General features: G+C 37.3%; 1 protein-coding gene across 4 annotated transcripts in view; it reads left to right on the forward strand.

Annotated features, from left to right (window-relative positions):
• The window catches only part of UVRAG (UV radiation resistance associated), a 424,520-nt gene that overhangs the window by 122,854 nt on the left and 276,162 nt on the right, over positions 1-25,504 (forward strand). For all 4 annotated transcript variants that reach the window (XM_074304111.1, XM_074304114.1, XM_074304113.1 and 1 more), the window contains one exon: positions 15,917-16,022. In XM_074304111.1, coding sequence (XP_074160212.1) covers positions 15,917-16,022 — 106 coding nt within the window. The remainder of the gene's footprint in view (positions 1-15,916; positions 16,023-25,504) is intronic.

Here is a 25,504-nt window from a genome sequence, read left to right on the forward strand (position 1 = left end):
GGAATGGCCCATACAGACGAATCTATTTTCTCCCCGATTTCCAAGGGAATAGAGGAGGGCTTTGAGAGCACAAAAAGACCATCTGGAGGTCTGAGAAGAGAAAATTGGGTCCCCAATTTCACCATTAAATCACGCCCCAATAAGGTAGCAGGATAGGAGGGAATGATAAGAAATTATCAGGTCACAAACTGGCAGAGCATAGGAAAAATCTCCAAATAATTCTTAAGTTCCTGTATAATCCTCATTCCATGGGGGGAGGGGCAAATGACACCAGAGTGCCAGAACAAGAAGGAAGGAGAAGAATGAAAAGAAATTCAGTGGTCTTGCTGGCCACTTCTGGGTGTTGGGCTGTCGTAATGGTGTGAAGAGGAGCTTGACCAAGCCTTAAACTCCTGCCAGAGCATAGGGCATTGGGGGGTCAGTTTGTCTCCTGTAGGCAGTCCCTTCTTCAGTATTCCTCATGATTGCACTCAGTGCAAGGACTGGAGAGTGTCCTTGGCACAGTTTCAGGCCCGATGGCCCTGTTCTTGACCTCTATGGTTCCTGGAGATGTCAGCAGCTAAAAGTAGGGGCTGTTCTCCATTTCTCGCTTTAACTCCCCAGGGAGAGTTTTGTTTCTGGTAATCAGGCCACCTTAATTTGTATTTCTTTCCATCAATTCCCTTGAAATTCTTCTTCCACATGAATTTTGTTGTTTTTTTCCTATCAGTATAAAGTAATTTCTTGGCAGTTTGATTCGCATGGACTGAATAACTAGATTAATTTAGGTAGGATTGTCATTTTTATTATATTAGCTTGGTTATCCTTGAGCACTTGATACTCTTCCAATTTTTTAGATGTGTGTGGAAAAGTGTTTTGTAATTGTGTTCATATAGTTCCTAGTTTTGTTTTGGAAGGAAGACTCCCAAATATTTTATATTATTGATAACATTTCTCTTTATAAATCTTGCTGCTGGATTTTTTTGGTAAGTATCCCATTTATTTTGAATAGAATATACTCACCTAGAACCAACACCAGGCATGGATTTTACTTTACCAAGTCTTTATAATACTTGCGAGTTCAAATTTTTCTCCTTATAGTAAGATCTTTAATTCTTCCTCATTGCTTAAAGTTTGCACCATTATAGACATTTGAGGAATGAGTTTTACTCCTGATTTGTTTCTAGAATTTTGTCCCCTAAAACATTGGTGTGTAAACTGCTAATCTTCATTATTAACTACTCCAATGGTCCCTGATGTGTATAGTCAGTTTTCTCCCCCCCCCATTCTTTTTATTTGAAAGCCCCCTTATTTAGATTTTTTTGGACACTAAGCAATTACAGTATTACCAAACTTTGCTATTTTTTGATGAGTGTCTGTAAGTACTATGTCTTATCACCCTTTATTAGTTTATAAGCTTGAGGACAGGGATTTTTGCCTTATATATATATGTTGTTTTTCTTTAAGCACTTAGCACTGGGCATAAAATAAGCAAGTGAATATTGAATAGGATTGCTGTTCTGCTTACAGAGATTTCCTTCCTCTAAGAGGAGCTGTGGTTTGGTCAGCAATAGAATGGGAATATGGTGGTTACCCAAACAACATCCTGTGGTTTCATTCTGTCTAATCTTAAATGTTCCAAGTGTTTCCCCATTCAGCATGTCTTTCCTTCTGTGGCTAACCTTGAGATGTCTGCACCCTCAGAATTAAACACCCTTGTGTAAATCCTACCTGCCTATCTTGAAGGACCTTGCCTTAAGGGAACAATTTTCTTTTTGTCCTATAGTTGCTTTTTGCTTGCTACTGAGTTTAAAGTACATTAATAATCTTAGAGATATTAGTGTGTTGAGCAGACGGGCAGCCTAGTGGAATGCTGAGGGAGGAAGAGGTAGGAGAATTTAGTGGTGTGCTGCTTTGTTTTCCAAGGCTTTTAGTGTTGGTATGGGAGGGTGCATTCCTCTGGGGGCTCCATTCCTCTCGGGGCTCTCTTGTGTTTAGATTTGCATTCACTTAAAGCAACAGCATTGCCACTCTAAAAGAAATTTTGTGTTTGTGTTATTTTTCTTCAGATAGCCACATAGAAACTTTATTGAGCCTGGTAGGACTACTCAGCTCAGAAATAGTATCTTAGAAACAAAGATTATTTAACTTAGATGAATGGATAGCAGGTTTTTTATGGAAGAATGTCGATTGCACTCAATGGTCTTTGACTCCAGTTAACAGTGACAGTCCTCTCTGCTGCTACATCATGAAAAGGGAAACTGTCACACTGTGTCCTTTAATTCAGTTGTCACCGATTACTGTCCAACACTTGATTAATGAAGTCCTCTCTAGCCTGAGCCACTCACTATTTCAGGGCCAATCACTATTTCATGAGGGGTCCCAGCCACACTAACTTCACTCCAAGCTTGACTCGCACTCTGAATGTTTTCACCTTCTCATTAGTTATCTTGCTCCACTCTTTTACTTTATCCTTTTCTCTTTCCAGCTTCCCTTTTTGTATTGTTTTCTGTAAAGTTATGTTGTCTCCAGAGACTGCCGATTGCTCTCTGGGAAGAGATCTGCTGTGTCAACTCAAATCTCTATATGACCTTCACAGTTTTTAAAAGTTCAGTAATCTCCTCCAAAATTATAATCAATCCTTGGCTTTTCATAACCTTGATGATGCTCTCTAAACATTTTTCTTGAACAGAAGGCGTTTGCCCCATTTCACTATGAGAGATTGCTGGTTTAGCCCTTAACAAGTTAAGTTCCTTATTTGTCTATTAGAACGCTCACTTAATGTTTAACAAAGTTTCCTTGTTACTCATGGTTCTGGGTCAGAGAGATTGAGATCTGGATCTCAGGCTTTTCCACTGGAATCATGATCATGTCTGTCCCTGTTCAGGCACCAATTTGCAATGGTCCAGGCTAGCTCCTCTGAAGGGCTCAGAATAAGTCCTTAAATGCGAAAATCTGGGCTAGCTCCTCTGAAGGGCTCCGAATAAGTCCTTGTCAGGATAAGCAAAAGTCCTTGCCCTATGTTGTGGATGCCAATTTGTAACTTGCTGTTGTCTCTAGAAGCTGCCCACTTCCCTTCCTTCAGAGAGCAGCCTCAAGTCTCCTACAGACAAAACTCTCTCTTTTCCTCCAGAGCTGCCCTCTTTTATCCTCCCAGAGAATGGGCGTGGGATAATGCAAGGGCTTCTGGGAAAAATTACTTCAACCAATGAAGTTGCTCCTCCTAAGCATGCAAGCTCTTCCCCAGGAATTCACAAGTAAAAACTCCCAGTAAAGGCCGGAACTAGAGAATTGTTAAATACGGACTTAACACTTAGTAAGAACCTAATATCTCATTATCTCATTAGCACTTAGTAAGAACCTAACATCTATCCTTTGTTCTTCTAATTTATTTATAATCTCATTCTTTATGCCTAGTTCATGAACCCATTTTGACCTTATCTTGGTGTATGGTGTTAAGTGTGGGTCAATGTCTAGTTTCTGCTATACTAATTTCCAATTTTCCCACCAATTTTTGTCGAACAGTGAGTTCTTATCTCAAAAGCTGGGGACTTTGGGTTTTTCAAACACTTGATTATTAAAGTTATTGGCTGTTTTGTCCTTTGAACCTAACCTATTCCACTGATCAACTAGTCTATTTCTTACCTAATACCAAATACTTTTGGTAACTGCTGCTTTATAATATAATTTTAGATCTGGTACCTCTAGGCCACCTTCATTTGATTTTTTTTTTTTTTTTCATTAATTCCCTTGACATTCTTGATCTTTTGTTATTCCATATGAACTTTGTTGTTATTTTTTCTAGGTCATTAAAATAGTTTTTTTTGGGACTCTCATTGATACAGCACTAAATAAATAGATTAGTTTAGGTAGTATTGTCTAGATGGCTGATCTTTAAGGTCTGTTATATTCTGTGATTTTATAAAACATCTTAAGAGATATGACTAAAAGAATTGGACTTGTGTAGCTTGAAGATAAGGAGATAATGATAACTGTCTTCAAGTATTTGAAAGATTGAGTATTATAAAAGAGGCTTTAAAAAAAACCTTCAGAATGTAAAACTAAATTAAGGAATCAGATTTCAATTAAATTTAAAAAATAACTGTGATAAGCAGAAATGTCTGACAGTAGAGCAAGATGCTTCATCATTAGAGAGCTTTCCCTGGAAATGTTTAGGTAGAAATTAGATGACTGTAAAGGTTATTGTAAAGATGATTTTTGTATCAGGTGGGAAGTTAAATGAGATGACTTCTAAAGGTCCTTTCTTCCACTTTTAAGAACTTGAGATTCTATAAGCCATCTACAATGATAAACATTAAATGTTTTAAAAAAACAGTTTCTTTAGCACTTTAACTTAAAAGTACTTTCTGTTGTATACACCTGGCAATTAAGTGGAACAAGCATTATTTTCATTTTGCAGATGAGGAAGGAGGCTTAGAGAGCTAAAAGTTATTTATTCTTCATGCCTTTGTCTTTTCAACAGGTTAGAATTTTTTTTTTTAGTTTCTTTATACTTTGTTTTAAAAAATTTAATATTTTTATTTTTTCCCCAGTTATATTTAAAACAATTTTTTACATTTGTTTTTAAAACTTTGAGTACTAGATTCTCCCCCCTTATCTCCACCCCCACCCTACATTAAGAAAGCATATGTGAAGTTATGGAAAACATTTCTATAAAAATCATATTGTAGTAAAAAATAAGTTTCCCATCTCCCTTAAAAAAGAAAACCCTCAAGAATAATAAAATGAGGGAAAAAGAGAGAGATAGAGAATGAAAATGTATGCTTCAAAATATATTTCTACACAATGAGTTCTTTGGGTATAGAAAGAATTTTTTATCATAAGTTCTTCAGAATAGTCACAGAGTAATAATCTATGACTATACTGCTATGAATAGCAAAGTCTTTCAAAACTGATCATCCCAGAACATTGCTATTACTTTGTATAGAGTACGTTTCACTTTGCTTGAATTCATGAAGGACTTTCCAGGTTTTTCCCGAAAGTCTACTTAGTGTTCATCATTTCCCTAAAGAACAACAATATTCCATCATAATCATATAGGCATCCCCTCAGTTTCTAGTTCTTTGCCCTGAAAAGATAGCCGTTATAAATATTTTTGTACATATAGGTCCTTTTCCTTTTGAAAAAAAAAATCTCTTTTGAGATTCATGCTTAGTAGTAATATTATTAGATCCCAATGATATGCATGATTTTATAGCTCTTTGGGCATTGCTCATGTCTTTTGATCATTTATCAAATGAGGTATGGCTCTTATTTTTATAAATTTGACTCAGTTCCCTTTATGTCTGAAAAATGAGGCCCTATCAGAGAAACTTGCTTCAAAATTCTTCTTCTTCTTTTTTTTTTTTTTTTTTTTTTTTTTTTTTTTATTACTATTACCATTGCTAATTATATTTAACCCTTTTTATTCTATTTTTTCTCATGTTTTATCCTGTTCCTCATTAAAAGTGTTTTGCTACTGACCATTTTTCTTCCTAATCTGTCCTCTCTATCACCCTCCCAGTCATGTTCCCTGCCTACTTTCCTACAGGTTAAGATAGATTTCTATATCCATATTAAGTATATATGTTATTTCTTCTTTGAACCAATTCTGATAAGAATAAAGTTCACTCACTCACTCTCTCCTGTCCCTCTTCTCCTCCAATGTAAAAGCTTTTTCTTGCCTCTTTTTATGACAGGTACTTTACCCCATTCCACTTCTCCATTTCCCTTTCTCCTAGTACATTTCTCTCTTACCCTTAATTTCATTTTTTAAAAAGAGATATTTTCTCTTCATATTAAACTCACACCTATTCACTCCGTCTATATGTATTGCTTCTAACTGCCATAATAAGGAGAAAATTCTTACAAGTTTGTAAGTATCACCTGGGATGTAAGCAAATAATACTTAAGTCCTTTATGATATCCCTTTCCTGATTACCTCCTTATGCTTCTTCTGAGTCCTGTATTTGAAAATCATATTTTCTGTTTAGCTCTGGTCTTTTTATCATGAATGCTTGAAAACTCTATTTTATTCATTTTTCATCTTTTCCTTTTAAGGATTATACTTAGTTTTTGGTGGGTAGGTGATTCTTGATTGTAACCCCAGCTCCATTGCTCTCTAGAATATCATATTCCAAGCCCTTTGGTTCTTTAATGTGGAAGCTGCTAAATCTTGTGTTATCTTGACTGTTGTTCCACTATATTCCCATTATTTCTTTCTGCATGCTTGTAGTGTTTTCTCCTTGACCTGGGAATTCTGGCTGTAGTATTCCTGCAACATTTGTCCTGGAATTTGGAGTAGGCTTTACTCTGCCATCTCCATCTCCTCAGTGTTTTGATATTCTTAAGACCTCCACCAAATTGAAGTTATATGAAACTTTTTTTGCCCTTACATGAGAAGGAAGGTAAGGAACAATGGAGTTTTGGGATAGCTTTGTCCCACATTAGGAAATACTAATCTATTGTAAGGAAACAAGAACCCAAAGGCAGCTATTTGGCTCAGTGGATTGTCTCAATTGGCTCAATTGGGACTGGAGTTAGGAAAACTAAGTTTCAAATCCAACCTCAGAAACTCATTAGCTGTATAATCTAAGACAAATCATTTAACCCCTATTTGCCTCAGTCTTCAACTATAAAATGGGAATACTGGAGTTACATGCTTTTTCCATTTCATTAAGTCTATTTTGTAATGAATTTTCTTTGGATAGTTTCTGTGTTTCCTTTTCCAAACCCTCTTGTAAAGTTCTCATTTCCTTTCCCCATTTTTCTTCTAGGTCTCTTTTGAGATCCTTTTTAATTTCTTCTAGGGGAGCCTTGTGTGATGGGGACCAATTATATCACCCTTTGGTGCTTCATCTGGAGACAATCTGCTTTTAGGCTCCTCAGCATATGAAATCTGTTCTTCTCTTTCACCGTAAAAACTATCTATGGTCAGAGTTCTTTTTGCTTTTTTTACTCATTTTTTTAAAAAAAGGTGAAATCTGTTTTTAGGGCAAGGGAGATTGTCCAAGCTTCCTTTACAAGTGGCAGTAGCTGCACTGACTTCTGGTGCTGGGTGGTCGTGGCCAGGTCCCGTGAGATTCTGGTGTTCTGGTGTTTCAGGTTCACTCTTTACCTTTTGTGTTTGTGTTGGATGTTTTATAACTTCTCTGCTGATCTGCTGGCTTGCAACCAGGGCAGTGTAGCCATCACTGCTGTAGATTTCTCCCCATAGATTCTCTGGCAGCATGTGGGAGCCCACACCACCCCAGGTCTGCATTGCCTGCACTCCTTGTCCACTTGCTTGCGCTTGGCTGCCTCCCTCTGTGCCGGACTGTGCTTTTCTGGAGATCTTTGAAATTATCTTCTGCTGGTAATTTGTTATACTCCCAATATTTGTGGATTCTACTGATCCAGAACTAATTCAACAACAACAAATATGGAACCTTCTGAGTCATAACAAAGCAAATGCTGTCTTAAATCATATACTTTGCCATGTTTTGAGTTGATTTTAAATATTAATCAATGAACAAGTATGTCAGGTGCCTACACTTTCCAACCCTTAATTAGGCTTAATGGAGATGTGGAAGGCAATCATGGGGGGAGTGAAAAGCAGAAAGTCAAAAGGAGCCTAGAATCTATTGTATAAACAAGAGCATTTATATAAAATATTTATTGAATAAGTTATAGACCATTTAACATAATGTACTATTTGCATTTAGAATTATTCTCATTTGTGTAAAAAGATTGAATTAATGTGAAATAATCAGGCAAGATGTAAAGAAAATGGGAGGTGATTTGGGTCTTAAAAATTGATTGGATGAGGGTAATAGGGTTAGGCCATGAAAAGCCTTTACTGGTTCCAGCCTCCTCCCTTCTACTCCCCAGTTGTTAATGTACCATCCTAAGATTATCCTATATTTATTGGGGTTTTTTTGTGAGTGTGTGCGTATGTGTTTACACATATATACACATACCTATATTTATATGTGTATGTATATATCAGTGTCTGTATATGTATATATACACATATACATACCTTTCCTGTTAAAATGGATGCTCTTTTCCCCTCCTTTCCTTCTTCTTCTCTTTCCTTTCCAGTCTCTTTCCTTCCTGTTTCCCTTTCTCTTTTTCTCTTCTCCTTTGTGTCTTTCTTCTCCACTCTCCTTTTTCCCTTACCTTTCCCTTTCTAACTCTCCTCTTCATTCCTTTTTCCCTCACCTCTCCCTCTTTTTTCCCTTTCCTCTGACCCATCTAAGGTACTATAAATGATCACTGAAGAAATATCTTGAAACAAATGATATCTGAGTCACAAATCAATTTCAAATGTTGATGATATTTTGGTGGAAAAGTCCAAGGACTTTTGAATTGAAAATAAGGTTAGGCTACTTAGCTTCTCTAAGTGTCTTATAGTTACATATTCAATATACTTCATAAGATTCATTTAATAAATAATGTATATATTTTAAATCAAGCTTACTAAAATGCACATGGACATTATTATGAGGAAATCTGGGAGTAATTTAATCTGCTGTTAAGCCAAATGTGGTTCACTTGAAACTTCATTTTCCTGAAGTGAGCTGTTATTTGAGATGCAATTTGCAAATGCCAGCAGTTGACTGTTATACTGTAACTGTTTTGCTTTTCCAGTGTTGTTTGTTTTTAAGGCATTTCTTGGTTTAACTTGTCACAATGAGTGTCACATGCCTCTGATCCAACTTCAGCCTGTCCATTAAGTTTCTCACTCACCCTGTTACTATTTACTTTTCCATTAGAATATGAGCAATTTTTTGACTGTCAGTGGTATTCTGTCTCATTCAACCCTGCTAATATTGGGGATAAGCAAGGGCTGAACTTTGTATCTTGCTTTGTGCAAGGTCTAAACCAAAAACGGGGAAGCTCCTGTTATTATGGGAGACTTCTAGTCTTTTGGGACAAAATCATATTCTGTCCAAAAACAAGTATTTATTGAATGCCTCCCATGTACTGATAATAGGAATCATACAATTTAGAACTAGAAGGGATTTGAGACTCTATCATTCCTTATTTTACAGAGGAAGAAACTAAAACCTAGGGAGGTTAATGAGTCTCCCAAGGTTGAACAACTCAGACGGGAGAGACTGAAATTCAAATCTAAATCTTCTGATTTTGTGGCAATCATTCTTTCTCAATCCCAGATGATGTTAAACATGGTTCTATATATATATAAAAAGGATTTGTGAAGTATGGCTATTGTCCTGAAGGTGCTTACATGTGAAATAGGTATGAGTTATATGACATGAACCAACATAAATGGTACTCAGAATAACAAGGTGGGAGGAGTACTATTCCCTTATTTAGGCGGTATTTTGGATAATTTAAAAAGAGTGAATATTGTATTCTTTGTGGTAGTTAATTCAGAGAATTCTCAAATGTATGAAGGATTTATTTCCAGAGTAAATTCTTAATGGTTTGGAATCATTGCTGCTCACTTTAAATGCACTTTGTGTCTCTCATTCCTGTGGTGTCACACATTCCTGTAGAAATGAAGAATGATAATGTAATGATGATAAAGACAAGCGGAAGTTCTTAATTTGTTTCATTCTGTGTAACCACTTAGTTATTTGTATTTTGAATCTAAAATAGGTACAGTATGAACTTAGAGGTGTAGTATTTCTGTTTGATAAGTAAAAATTTCAGTTTACATATGAAATATTTTACTGAAATAGGATAATTCCTTAAAATGGAAACTTATTTTTTAATTGTTTTGAAACTAAGGAATATATTAAGAAAATACAATGTTACCTTACTATAAGATGTGATAATTGTTTAAACTGTACCTGTTTTTACAGTAATTTCAGTTTTATTAAAATTTATCTGGAATAGAATTTTTAGGAATCTCTGTCATACTTAAAACCAATGTTTGACTTTATGAATCTGTTGTTTCATGTGAGATTTTTTAAAATTAAAATGAGCAAAAAAGTATTCTTTAGTCAACTGAGCGCAAAAATAGATTGACAAATCTGGCCATAATGAACATGTAAAGTAGATTAATTTTTGGCAGTCTAACAAATTTGCAGAAATTTAAGGCTTGAAAGCACTGTAGCAGAGCAGGTATGTAGGTATAACTTTTACCCTCTTTTTAAAAAGTGCATCATTGTAATTAAAATATTAATCCATTATTTAATTTTTTCTACTGTAATTTTTATTTTATTGATATATATGCTGGTTATTATATATATAGTAGTCAGTAGCATATTCCTTGCATTTCTTTTTTGGTCATTATTGCTTTACTTTAATTATTTCTAAAATATTTTTATCACATAGAGAAGGGGAGTGTTAAAAATAATTTGATTTGCATGTCAAATATGATAATCAGTATATAAGAGAGTAGAAAGTGGACAAACCAAAGGTAGGGAAATTTCACAGAGAGGGAAAACTAAGGAAACCACAATATCCTTTGCCTCTTCCTTTTTTACTTTTAAGTATTGTCAAATAATAATAACTCTTCAGAAACTGATGGTAGTAACCCAGAAATCTGAACCCAGGAGCCTTGAGATTAGCAGTCGCTCCAAACCACCAGTTTTGCTTTCATTCCAACCCTTATAACCATCATTGAGGGGGGAGACATTATTGTGGAGAAGGGGTTAGATTCTGCAAGATCCCTGGAAGTGACAGTATCCCTAAGATCACCTCTGCTGTTTAGCTCTGCTCTCTCAGCCATCATTTAAGGAAACAACTCCTATGGAGGAGGGACCTTCCATCTTGACCACATGTCAGCCATCTATTGGATACAAAGCAGGCAAGCTAGCCTACCTACTCAGGGTACCCTAATAAAAGAAGACAGGAGGCAGCATATACCAAGCAAGTCAGACCACCAACACCTCCTTGACCACTGTCTCTTCTCACATCCCAGTGGAGAGAGCCCAGGATCCTGAGTCTAAGGAATTAGCATTGCTTCCAGCCCAGTATTCTCTGAAGGCCCAGTGTAGAGATACAATTAGGCAAGTGCTTCCAGAGGTACTGAAGCCTCAGATACTGAAGAGCCGTAAACAAAGTTCTTGTTGTCAACATCCTTGGCATTGTCAGGACATTAGAAACTGATATGATTTTATCAATGGAAATGACATTAAAGAAGGGCAATACTATCTCCTTGGCAGTTGCACACTAAAGATTTTGAGGCCTTCCCACCTCCCTTGCAGTGGAAACCTTCTATATATGTTATCTCCTCCTTGAAAGCAGAGACTGTCCTACTTTTCTTTTTTCTCATAGAGGTCTTCATAGGGCATTGATCCTAGTCTATCCTGGCTTACCCTCCTGTTAGCTTATTTTATTTTGCTAATGGCCTTTCTAAATCGTGCTATCAAATATTCTCCTTGTAGTTTTACCCAGTTAGTAGACAGTGGCAGCATTACCTGTTCTGAACACCGTGTTTTTAATGCATTCCAAAAATAAATTCCATTATTTTGAGCACTATATTACATTGTTGATTCTTATTTCATAAAAATCCAGGTCTTTTTCAGTCTATAGTGTCCCTTAATCAGAAATAACATTTCTCTGACCATAATATAGACCATGCAGTATTATTTTGTCTCCTAGCACTAATTAAAGCAATTTTTTTTTTTTTAATTTAGAGTTAGCATTATGGTGACTCTTTAGTTACCCAAGGGACTAGGTAATATTCTTCTCACTCTTTATGGAGTCATTTCCTAGGCTTGCAAAATCAAGGAACATTCTTGCAACCAGGCAGTCAGTTATAAGAGATAGGGTGACTACTTCCCTTCCCTGAGGTAGAATCGAGATGGTTTGTGTTATTTTTAAAAGCCCCAGAACTCCAAAACTTTATTCTCCTGCTAAGTTACAAAAGGAACGTTATTGCACTGTCTTGATGTAGCAAGGGCTCTGAAATTTTATTTGGATAACATTGAAGATTGGAGGAAATGTGACTCTGTCTGTGTGTTTTAAGCCCCTAAGGTAAGATCAGAAATCGTCTGGGGCAGTAAGAGCCAAATAGTTGAAGTCATACATTAATTATGGTCATGAATCATTTTTATTTTCAAAGTCTTAACCATTTGACAAGGTTGTTTGCATAGTACCAGTGAATTTTAGACAGCACTTTCTTCCTTCCCCCTCACTTTTTAAAGCTATAGACTATTTTGTTGGTTTTTTTTTTCTATCAGCAATATTCCAATTAGGAATGCCTTGAATTCTTACTAATTACTATGAATTTTACCTATGATGATTTTTGTTGTTATAGATTAGTATTCCTTAATTTGTTAACCATTTATTTAGAACAATTCTTTTTTTATTAAATCTTAAATTTTTCCATTTATCAAACATATTTTTCCTGCCCTTGTCACTTTCCCCTAGATATGAAAAAAAATAAACTCTTATAATAAATAATAGTAATTAAAACATTCCCATATTAATATGTCCAAAAATTGTGTCTCATTCTTCATATTATTATATCACTCTTCTATTAGGAGGTTGGTAGCATTCTTTGTCATCAGTCTTCTGGAGTCATAATCATTGTATTGATCAGAATTCTTAAATCTTTTAAAATGACTTGTTTTTATAATGTTGATATAGTATAAATTGTTCTCCTAATTCTTCTCAATTCACTGCACATCAGTCTATACAGTTTAACCAGAATTTTCTGACTTCTCTGACACCAGACATTAATTTCTTACATGATAATAACATCCCATTATATACTTTTACTATAATTTGTTTGGGTACTTCCAAATTGACACATACATTCATCCCCCCTTAGTTTACAATTCCTTGCCATCACAAAAAGAATGTATTTATCTTTTAATGATATGACTTATAGTTTAGAAAAATTAAAATTATAATTATTTTGAAATCATTATACTCTTTCATTTTACAAGCACCTACATCTACTGTATTTCGTACTGAATATTAAAATACTCACCATCATTTCCTTTTGTATGACAAAGTACTTTTATTTACAAAGCACTTTCCTCACAAGATTCCTTGGGAGTAGGTGTTTCACTCAGCAAGTCAGCAAGCTTTAATTAAATGCCCGTTATATGCCAGATCATGTGCCAAATGAAGGAATACAAAAGAAGCAACCCCCCCCCCAAAAAAAAAAAAAAATCAGCCCTACTCTCCAGGATTTTAAGTGTTATTATCCTCATTTGACGATTGAAGAGACTGTTAGGCCCAATAAAGTTAAGCGATTTAGTCATAGTCACAGAGCTAATAAATGACATAGGTATGATTTGAATTCAGGTCAGTTCATTTCTACTTCCATTACTTTTTTGTCATATCACAGTGCTCTGAAGAAACTTCGAATTTTGTAGATGTAATACAAAATATACTTACATGCATACATATATAAAATACCAATTATATGTAATATGACTAAGAAGAGTACAAATGCTGTGGTATCATGTGAAGGAAATGATCACTTCTAAGTGGTGTCACCAGGGAAGAATATTGATAGAAATTGTGACATTTGAATTCAGTCTTGAAGGCTTGATAGTCAGAAAATAAAGAGGTCATTCTGTATACAGAAATTACATGACAGTAAAATGTGGGCTCTGTTCTGGGATGGTAAAAGAGTTCCTCCCAGTCACTGGTCTATAGTAAATTTTTACTGGGCCATAGGATTTGAAGTGCCACAAATCCTTACATTTAAAAACAAAATTTTTAAAAATCTGACTTTCTTCCTCTTATGCCCTATTCCTCTTACTGGTGAGTTCTTGCTCTCCTGAGAACTCCAAAGTAATGGTAAGGCTGCAAAGAATAGGATGATTTATAGAGAATTTAGAATTCTTTCCATTCATCAATATCGTTTGGATGCGAAATGCTTACAAAGAATACATGTGGGGAAATTATATGAGAGAAAGCTGAGAAGCCAGCTACCTTTTCTTTGTTTTTTGGACTATGTAACTCTATAGTCATGGGATCTACATCGATCTAGGGAATTAGGAAACTGAATTCTGTTCTTTTAAATACTCCAACATCAAGAAACAGCATAGTTGTTGCAGGATTTGAAAACAAAACAAACCCAAAACACACCATAAATAGGAATTTAGAGAGTAGGGTAATACTTCTTCAGTGTGATTCTTTGGGAATCCTGAGAAAACTGTTGAACATCTGTCCATTAGGAAAATAGAGATAATGAGCAATAATGAGCTAAGGAATTCTCTGTGTCCGTTAAGCAGTTTCTGAAAATTTAAAATTCTGTGGAAATGTGTAAGTGCATGGGTCTATAATCTTATTGTTGGGAGAGGAATCAATTCTATCTGTTGTAAAAAGCATTCTCACAGAAATAGCATTTAGTCTGTAGAAATGGTTACTTTTGTGATGTGTAAGTGTATGAAGAATACATGAAATAGAGAAGGCTTAAAAATCAGTTCTAATGTCATTTACCTTTGTGGGTCTGGCAGCTATTCTGGATCTTATTCCAATGTACCCACATTGTTACTTCTTGGTGCTTTGTCCTTGGTGCCTTGATCTTTTCTTTCTCACCCTCATCTCCTTTTTGGTCAGAGCCTTAGCTGTGTGATCCAAGCCTTTAGGCTGGAAGCATGGAGTATATATTCTGTAATAGTCACATTGTTAGCTATTGACTTTAGATTAGTCACTTCTCCTTTCTGGGCTTCAGTTAGCTCATTAATGAAGTGAGAGGCTTAGACTAATGGATTTCTAGCACCCCTTCCAACTTTAAAATTTTTTGAATTTGTAATTTTATATTAGTGTCACCTTTTAATAAATATTACTCTTATATTTTGGTCCTATGGGTTTTATATGAAAGAAAGGTTGTGTTCATCTCCAAAAATACGACAGAATAAATGAACAAAAATGAGACCATGAAATAGAAATATGGAAATTTTAGCTCAATGTATGGAAGAACTACCTAACAATAATAAAATTAAAGAATCTCAGATTTGAAGTGAATATTTTCAAAAGACATTTAGTACAGTCCTGCTCTGTATTTAAATCAGATTTTTTTTTTTTAAACAATTTCATCTCTTTTGTCCCTCCTTCCCAAAAGTCGTATCTAGGTAGTTTAAATTTCTTTTAAATATAGAATGGGATACCTTGAGTATTACATATGTTGTCTCTTCTGGAAGTCTTCAAACAAAGGCTTGATAATCTCTTGTTGGTACTATCATTGAGAAAGTTCCCCTGTGACAGATAGAGTTGTATTAGATAACTTTTGAAGTCCTTTTTAGTTCTGTTATTTTAAAATTCATTCCCTATGATTTTATTTCTGACATTGAGAATGAACTATATATGTTAAGCTCTTGGGACAGCTTTTTTTTCTTTCATAATTCTTATAATGCTTAGAATACATTGAAATATTCTGAATATGTTGAAGACTGAAGAAATTGATCATTTTGTTTTCTTGAATTAATAGACATACTATTCTGACACATTTATAACTTTTTAGTATATGAAGTAGAATAATACAGACATTATTGCTGTCTGAGTCAGATAACTCAAGTTGGAGATCTGAGTCTTTGTAATAATGTTCATATAGGGGAAATGCTAGCTTCATATTGTCTCAGCAATTTTATCTATAAATTGGAAATAAAAATACTTGTTTTATCTACTTGACAAGCTTGTTACGAAAAAGTATTTTTAAAAGTTCTGTATTATTGTCTTTGTTCCGACTTTGATATATTTCATTAATTAATGGAATAAGTGATCATATTCGCATAAAATGTCGACCCAAGCCTGTAAGAGGCAAATGGAAGGCATCCGGAGACCTGGGTTGCAGCCTTAAACATCTGGCATTTCCCAGTTGGGCCAGAAACTCTGAGCCTTACTTTTCTCACCTCTAAAATAGGAATAATAATCTTTGAACCAGCTCCTTCATAGCAGATTGTAATGAGAAAAGTTCTCTGTAAACTTGAAAGGATAGGAGAACCATGAGTTCTCCTTTCCTTTCCTTTGCTGGGTCGAGAAATTGGGTTTCATTTATTGTAACTTTTATTTGCAGGCTTCACAGAGCTCAGTGTGCAATTAAACAGACTCAGGTGACTGTTCAGAAAATTGGAAAGGAGATTGAAGAAAAACTACGACTTACATCCACAAGTAACGAGTTGGTAGGTTTGTATATTTTTCTTCTTCAAGCCTAATTCATGGCAGTTCTAGCACATTGTTTGGAATGGGTTGTGGGCCAGAATTTTCCACCTTAGACTTAAGTTGGCTTTTAAAGGTTCAAGGTAAATTGTTTCTTCTGCTAACAACTTAATAAGCTCATGTTGCTGAAGGAACAGAATTATCGAAGATAGGATTAACAGCCAATCTCATTTATTTCTTTTTAAATGTGAATTATAATTATAGATAGGATAGTGAGTGAAAATAACTGCCAAGAGAAAAATACTGAATTTCCATAAGTAATTGACTTTAAAAATTTCTTGGACATATATAATAGATAGGTTAGACCATCTTGTTTCTTAGACAAAGAGAATGTTTATTCCTTTTCAGAAAAATAGAAACTTCAATTAAATCAAACAGAGTTAAGATGAAATGTGGCTTTAGGCTTCTCCTGTGGGGTGATATCATTGTCTTTCCCTTTTCATGGTGTAGTAGAAGGTAGACAGGTGTATGAATTTAGAAGACCTGGGTTTGAATTTTGTTTCTTCTACTTGTTACCAGTTTGACTTTAGACAGATCTTTTAATCTCCCTAGGGCTGTTTCCTTCTTTGAAAAATAAGGAACAGTTTTAAATTTTATTTAAACATATAAAACCATTCTTAGCTTGAAGGCCCAAACAAATCCAAGGCCCTGGAATTGATCTGTCTAGTTCTTTTAGTTCTAGAAGCTATCACTAAATTATCTCTAAGATTCTTATTAGCTTTGGGTTCCAAATTTTATGTTAACAACATATTACGTGCTGAGGCTTGAGCAGAAGGAGGATAGAATATTTGAAGCATGGGATACAGAGAATTGCTTCGTTTTAATTCTCCCCTTGCCCTTCACATGTTACTTAATGTGAATTGACTTTTCTGGGTCTCCATTTCCTTATCTTTGAAATGAAGAGTTTGGACTAACTACATGGTAGAATGAGAAGTCCATTAGGTTTAAAGACTTATGCTTCATTCTTGGTACATGAGATTTGTCAAGTTACCAAAGATAGTTCCTAGTTCCTAGTACATTTAGCCAACTAGATTGGATAATAGCTTGTATCTTTATATATACTTATATCCTTGTTCCAGGTTTCTGTGACTAAGGGGGAGTTCTGTGCATGTGACTTGAATTACTTGTACCAAGTGGCCTAGTCATTGTAAGGCCCAGTAGTGTTCATATCAATTTGCTCTTCATCTTAATGCTGACATACTCCTCTTGGGATAGAGACTATATTTTGTGGTAAATGATCTGAACTAATAGGTGGTATGGTTTGGATGAACAATACATGAAGCATCTTCTTTAAAAAATAGAAATCAATCATTCCAGAAGTCCTAGTACTTCTTTGAAATTAGATTAAGTATGGTAATACTGATAGGGTTTGAGGTTCCTTTAAGATTCCTTTCTAATTGCCCAACTTATGGCTGACCTTGATTCACAAATCCTGGTCAAAGGCACCCTTTGAATATCCGGGCGAGCCCCCACTATCAGCTCAGCTTCCCCTAGCCAAATTACAAAGATGTCCTTTCTGAAGTGACAGCGTGGCCAAAGCTGCATTTCAGAAAAGAAGCCCTTAATTATTGGCCATATATGGGGCATAGGGGGCATAGGATGCCAATCCAGAAGAATAGGAGAGAGCTGAGACAGAGAAAAAGGCTTGAGTAGATAGTTTCTAGGCTTTAGAGAGCAGGTAAGTATGTCCTGAGGCTTAGAAAGAAAATGGGCAGTTTTAAAATCCAGCCTAGAGAGCATGGTCTAATGCAGGAAACCGAGTCCCATTTTAAAAGATATGGGACAAACTAGTTCTCTGAGAGCGCTGGAAGTCTTGGCTCCTTTAAGAGCCAAGTAGAAGCTATGAGAGGGGCGTTTCTAGAGATCATGGAAAAAAAAAAGTCCCCAAATCTCCCCACTGTACCCTGAGAAGTGGACAGGATGGGAGCATTTAAATAGCAGGTTAAGCCACATGGGAGAGGTTGGAAAAGAGAGAGGATGGGGGAAGATGTTATCTTACCCAGTGCTTCTCAGGTAGCGAAGGTGAAGGCTCACTCAGTTGGGTAGAGACACATCTCCCAGTTCACCCGACCCTTTGACCGTTTTCTCGTGGCTACAGCCTGACCACTACGGTGGAGTGCGAGAGGGGCTCAAACACAGATACCTCCCCCAGAAGAGATCAAGGAGACTGCAGGCCTGGGACCTGAGAGGGTTGGCCACATGGTGGGGTGAGGGGTGAAGACACTCTCCTGAGTGTCTCTGGCCTGAGGGCAGGCTTTTCTGGCAAGATAAAGGGATTAAAAATGCTTTGGGAAAGCAGCCTGTAGAGACTGAGTGAGACAGAAAGAGAGCTTTTTATTCCTGAAAGGCTAGTAGTCTCCAAGGGAGACTTTGCTCACACCCCAAACCTGGTCTGGTCTATCTTTTAGAGATAGAGTGAAACGAGGGTAGGAACACAGATATTCTTCCCGGAAGCTGCTCGAGCTGCTAAGGACGAAAATTGGTTCTATGTGGTATGGAAATGGTGAGGGGTCACCATTTAATAAAAAAGCTGGAGAGAGCTCTAGAGAAAAGCAAAGTTTATTGTACATTCTCGCCAGAAGGGCGTCCCACTCTTAGAGTAGACTATCGAAGAGAGGAAGCACCTCCTGTGGGCAGGACAGCCCCTTTAATCCCTAACGCAAAACACCCCTTCCCACCACTGACCCTCATCCTCATTGGCTGAGAGTCTTTACATTCTAAATGCGAGATCTGCCCATGAAATTGAACTTGACCAATAAGTACATAGTTGCCCATATTTGGCTGAAATAGGGAGATGATATCATGGGAGGGGAATGCAATTATGCCCTTGACTCAATTGATGTTCAGAGTCCTTCTGGCCTACTCAAACTCTGAAGTAGATGAAGCCTTACTTGATTTTCACAACTGTCTTGAAAGATCTCACCTCATCTCATTTAGTCCCTCCTCTTATTTTGTACACTGAGATCTCTTCAAATTTTTGTAACATAATTTCACATTCCCTATGAATTCCTCACTTCCTTCTGGTTCCTGTTGGCCTTGGGCCACCGGCTCCACCCTTACCCTTTTAACAGTATCCATCTAACAGACCCTTCAGCTTTCTCTTCCAACCTGATCATTCCAGATAATGTTTTGGACAATTCTGGTTATTAATCTGATAAAACAAGGGATGCAGATAGGGAATAATATAACACCACTAAGGGCTATAAGGCCAAGCCAAAGGAGCTGCTTCCACCAGCTACCCAAACCGGGACCACCAAGTAGTATTGAACAGTGAGGTCCGCATCTGTACAGGAACGCATCTGTACAGGAAACATGAGCAAGTTTCCTAACGTTCTTAGTGATTTCTCTTACTAGATTTCCATGTCATTTGGCCTTGGTCCAATATAACAAATCCCTGTCCAATTAAGAGGTAGGTGAGTATAGGCAGTTAAACCACAGATCCAATAATGACCCTTTAGAGCAGGTTGTTCCCTTGAAAATATGTAAAAGGGTCTCCCATCCCTAGGGGGTCTCCCACCCATAAAGATGACATAATGACATTTCCATAAACCTTGCTCCTTCCTCCAACTACAATTGGCAACTGGCCACTGATCTATTAGGTTAAAGGTACTCCAAAATGTGGGATACAGAGTCCCATGTTTCCCAGGTGTCCCTGGGGTGACATTGTACCAACCCCATTGATAACTGTACCCAATGTATATGTTCCCTTTGGGATCGGTTACTAAGGACCCAGGCTGGGCTTAAGGGGACAGGTAACCGTGGCCATTGGTTTGATTGTTGGGATCCAACACAGATCCAACAATTTGATAAATTCTGCATGAGCAGGAGGAACTAGTTCTCATCTCTGGAAAGTAAAAGTCTGGTTTCTATGGCTATCATGAGGAAATAGGTAAACCCAAAGCTCAGGGAAAGCCCCATGAGGTTCAACTTATAATACTGTGAAGGTAAGGTGAAATTCCCAAGAGAAAATATATCAGCTTCCAAACAGGCAAAAAGACCCAAAGTAAGAAAAGTCATACAGTTACAATGCACTGGATTCAGAATCAGTGTTCTTTCAGTGGAGGTCCCCTCCTCTTATGTAATTGGAGGTCTCCCCTGTCTTCAACTGTCCACTCCGATAAAGGTGGCGCCACAGGTCCTTTTGTCCTGGTGTGGTATCCAGCCTCGTTCCTGGGTGCGAATCGCAATGTCCGAGGTCAGTGCCACCTGGTAGGGTCCGTCCCAGCTTCTGTCCTTCCAGGAAGGGATCAACACCCAATCTCCAACCTGAATTCTATGAACAGGGAAACCTAGGAGTCCGAGCTATTAACCCTTTGTTGAAGTTCTTGCAAATGTTTTAAGCAATGATTTAACATTATCTCTTAACAAATAAATCTTTTGTCTCTAAAATGGGCTCCCAATCTCCCTCATGATAAGCCTGGAAAGGATGACTGTACAATAATTCATAAGGTGAAAGCCCACTATCTTACATGGCTTGGTTCAGATTCTAACCAGAGCGAGAGGAAGGCATTTAGTCCCAGGTAGTTGGATCTCTAAAGATAATTTAGTCAGCTGCTGTTTTATTTCTTGGTTCATCCTTTCTACTTTCCCAGAAGAGGGAGGATGCCAAGGGCTATGAAGATCCCAAGTGATTTCTAAGGCCCCAATCAGATTCTGCAATACTTGAGCAAAAAATGTGTTCCCTGATCCGAGTCTATCCTCTCCACCATTCCATATCTGGGAATAATTTGTTCTAATAAGACCTTACTTACTGTCAAGGCAGTTGCTCAGCCTGAGGGGAATGCCTCCACCCATGAGGTCAGATGGTCCACTATGACCAGCAAGTATTTGAGGCGACTGTGGTGACAGCTCAGAATCCACCTGGATGCTTTGGAATGGTCTGATTCCTAGAGGTCGTCCCCCTTTTGGGATCTGGCATTGAGCAGCCTTGTCGGTCCTTCGACAAACGAGACAGCCGTCCACCAGGTGTCGGGCCATAGTATATGGGCTGGGGGAAACATACCTTGTCAACACAGCATTACATAGGTTTTGGACATCCCATTGATTGTCCTGGTACAGTTGCTGAAGGACCTGCCTCATACTTGCTTTGGTCAGTACCTCTCTGCCATCAGGCAAGAGCCATCGTCCTTCTGAGTTCTCAACTGCTTCGAGAGTTGAGGCCTTCTCTCTTCCTTCTGAGTAAAACTGGGAGAGGATAGACTAGGGGGAAGTACAGGTATCAAGGTCATTATATGAGAAATATCCTGGTCTCCAGCTCCCTTGGTCTCCTCATCTGCTAATCTATTTCCCCTTACCTCAAAACAACTTCCCATCTCATGTCCCTTTACATGTATTACTGCTACATTCCAGAATGTTTTCCAGTCCCTCTTTTCTCCCAAATCCCTCCAAATTCATGCATCACACCCCAGGCATATCTCAAATCAGTATAGTCCCATCCTGGTCCCACAATAATTTCAACCCTTGATTTAAAGCATACAATTCACAAGTTTGAGCCAACCAATGGGCAGGTAGACTGCCCTTGGTAACAGTGGAAGTTCTAGCAAACCCATTTTTTTTTTTACCATTTACCATACTAGAAGAACCATACATAAATTCTAAACAAATATTTATCATAACCTTGTGTTGATAACAATAAGGAATTTGTCCCAATGAGTTTATATCCAAGTAGATCTTTCATAAGTGAACATTATTCATACAAATCAGTTTGTTTTTAAAAACACCCAATGCAAATACAATCATATACAGAATGTCTTAATTCCACACAAGAGAATTCAAGAAGTTTTGATAAGAGATTCCCATTAACTTGTAATGGGAGAGACATTTTGCTATTCTGAAACATAAGATCTTATCAAGTATTCTGATAAAGAGGCAGTGGTGGTGGGGGGGAGTTGCAGAACTAAGAGGCAGGGAAATTGAGGCAGGACTGAGTCAGGACAATAATTCAAAGTTAAAACATAAGCCAGCCAATCATAGTCTAGCAAATTTTCAGCTAGAGTCCCCTGTAAATGAATTTACAGGCCGAAAACCTAGATGAGTAAAAAGATGTTTATTGCAAGGTTTGAAAGCAAGGTTAAGGTCTGGTTAGAAAGCCTTGCGATGCAAAAGGCCTTTTGTCTCTGCAGCCTTCTCCAAACCCAACATCTGCTAAAATCAGGTGTGTCTAGATAGTGGACAGGTAAAAAGCTTTTTCAACTTTTTGCAGCCTCTCCCTTATCTGTAGAGACAAGAGAGCAAGACAAAAGGAGACCTTTCGTCAATCGCAGCAATTCTTAAAGAATTGTGCCTGAGCATAGAGCTCTAACAACAATCCAGGCCTGAAGCAGCTTGGATGTCCACTGCCTTTTCCAGAGTTCCATTCAGTACCCAAATTATGTCTAGTTTTCAAGGTCCTTCATCAGGGAACCAAAATGATGAGGTAAGCAAAGAGTAAATAGTTTCCAATTCGGCCTGAACTGAAATAAGACGTCAGTTTTTCCCAATTTTCTGACCAGTTGAAATCTCAGTTTCCTTCCTCCCCTGTTTACAGAAATTATCAGATTATACATAACAGACAAGTAAATTTCCCAAAATAGCAATTGTCAGACAGTTTTATACAGCAATAGTTCTGTTCTCCAGGGGACAAAAAGGAAGCAGGATTAAGATTATGATCTTGGATTATAGATCATTCTTTTCTAATAGTATTGCCTCATGTTTCAACATTCTGGAATCTGTGAGCCATCTCCTAGCCCTCTTGATTTAATATTGTTCTAACTTGAATACCCCTTCATTTCATTTTCTGTGCATATTTAGTAGGGGATTGAGTGTCAAAAGTTCTTTCCATATAAGTTCTTTCCCCACCATGATCATGCAAAACATGAAAAACGCATCTGAATATAGATCTATAGTCAGGAGTCTAGGATTGGGGTTCCAGAGATTGCCAGCTTTGTCTCAAAAAGAAAGGCAAAGTGGGAGCGGTCCTAGTACTGTATATCTCACTGACCACTTGGCTCTGATTACAAACGTAATTACAAACGTAAGAGGAAAAAACCAGGGGCCTGATTTATTTAAGGCAGTTTTACTTCAGGTAGCTGTCCTAATTTTTAACCATCCCACCTCCAGATGGTGGAGTTTGACGACCTATGCAAACAGTTATACCTGAATTCAAAACTCCAAGTAAATATTAGCTACAGTCCCAAAAGATTTTATCTCCTACAGCAATTATCATTAATCAAGGCTTCAGATGAATCTAGTTCTCAAGAATCACAGTAAAGATTCATCCTAGGAAGTTCACAGATTATACAGTTTCTTTCATAAAGTAGATGGTTCTAGGTTTAACATTACAGATTATTTTGCCTTCAAAATACTCAATACAAGAAAAATTCTAAATCTCATGTTGTCCATCCCATTTCCACAGAAAAGAAACTTTCAGAATTAACATTAATACTCTCTTCATTCTGAAAAGGATTAAAATTTTTGCAAATAACCCTATCAAATTATCAGATCAGATTAAAATAATCTTTAAACAAGGAGACTATCACGCATGTAAATAAACATTAAATAATTTGCTTTAGTCAGATGAGATCTTAGTAGAAATGAAATGCTTTCAGAAAACTTCAGTTGCAACTCCTTAGAACAGTTATAGACTTGAAAAATAAAAATAAAACATTCAGTTATTAACACCATATAAATGTAGGCTGTTCCTTTAAACAGTAGAAATAATTAATATCTAAATCAGCAAGGAGGTACAGTTATTAAAAACAAACAAACAAACAAACAAACAAAAAAACACCACTATACTTAATGGGAGGAGGGATTAGAACACCTAACCAGGTCCCTCTCCATGTGGTCACCCTTCCCCCACACCACCATGCTTCCCGACCAATATATCATAGCTCCATTTAAACTATTAATTACTTTTACAAATCAATCTTTCCTGTCCCGTCTTTAAGTAAATATATATGTATATATTTTTAAACTTTACACTTCAATGTTCCCAAGTAACTGACCCAAATTTCATAAAACTTAATACATGCCCAACAGAGCTGACAAATACTTAAGGCATAGCTCAGTTACAAATTACCCAATATCTCTAGAAAACATAACATCTAAGTAGGGAGATACAACCACAACCTCCCCTAAGTAAGCTACCAGCATTTTGTTTTAATAACCTATATTTTAACTTAAAATCCCAAACACAGCTTTAAATTCCCAATAATATAAAACTACTTTGCTATCATATTTAAAACAATGAACTTCACTAAATAGCGGTTTCTTTCCCCTGGCCCATGTGGCCCTGCTGCAGTCAGGACACGTGGGAGGAAAAGGAAGGAAGCCACCATCTTCACTCGCTCAATCCCACATACTTCCCCATGTACAGGTTTTCTGGTCCCAAATGGGATCTACTAACAGGTATTTCTGGTCAGCTGAAACGGCCCCTGCTTCAAAAGACATATTTCTCCTCCCCGCCCGAAGGCCCCTAGAAGGGCTAATGGAATTAAATCCTCTACCCAGTCTACAACAAAACAACAATACCTTATCATCTTTTTCTTGCTTTTTATTTTTCCTCATATTTTGGCAGTTTATTCCAATTATTTAATTTATCTCCCAAGGGACTATCTACCAGTATTTTCAGATATATTTTTTTTCTCATTTCTCTCCGAGAGGGCTGGCTGGGACCGGGCCACACCCATTGAATTTGGAAGGAGTTTAATAGACTACTAAACGCCCAAACACGATAACCGTCACCGGTTAACTCCAGTCACCCAGAAGGCCTAGCTCTCTTCCTGTCCAGAGCACCCCTCCAGAACCTATAACTAGACTCAAGGGTTCACAGGATGCTTACCTCTGGCTTGCTGTGCAACAAATTACTTGACTGATCTGTCCTCCACCAATCAGTTAGGATTTTCACCGCGGAGTTTCTCACTTTGATTTTCTCTGAGTTTCTCCACTTTGGGCCCATTTTACATTGGGGAGCAAGGAGAAGTTCCTGGACACTGGCGGGCTGCCTAAACCAGGGCAGGTCGCCTCTCAGGCTAGCAACCGGGAGTTCACTTACTCATGGAGTAAAGGATCCCGGATGAGCCCCCAAAACTGTGTGGTACATAAATGGTGAGGAGTCACCATTTAATAAAAAAGCTGCAGAGAGCTCTAGAGAAAAGCAAAGTTTATTGTACATTCTCCAGAGAAGGGTGTCCCACCCTTCGAGCAGACAATGGAAGAGAGGAAGCGCCTCCTGTGGGCAGGACAGCCCCTTTAATCCCTAACGCAAAACACCCCTTCCCACCACTGACCCTCATCCTCATTGGCTGAGAGTCTTTACATTCTAAATGCGAGATCTGCCCATGAAATTGAACTTGACCAATAAGTACATAGTTGCCCATATTTGGCTGAAATAGGGAGATGATATCATGGGAGGGGAATGCAATTATGCCCTTGACTCAATTGATGTTCAGAGTCCTTCGGGCCT

Source organism: Sminthopsis crassicaudata, chromosome 3 (assembly GCF_048593235.1).
Source record: "Sminthopsis crassicaudata isolate SCR6 chromosome 3, ASM4859323v1, whole genome shotgun sequence".
In the NCBI taxonomy this organism is placed as follows: domain Eukaryota; kingdom Metazoa; phylum Chordata; class Mammalia; order Dasyuromorphia; family Dasyuridae; genus Sminthopsis; species Sminthopsis crassicaudata.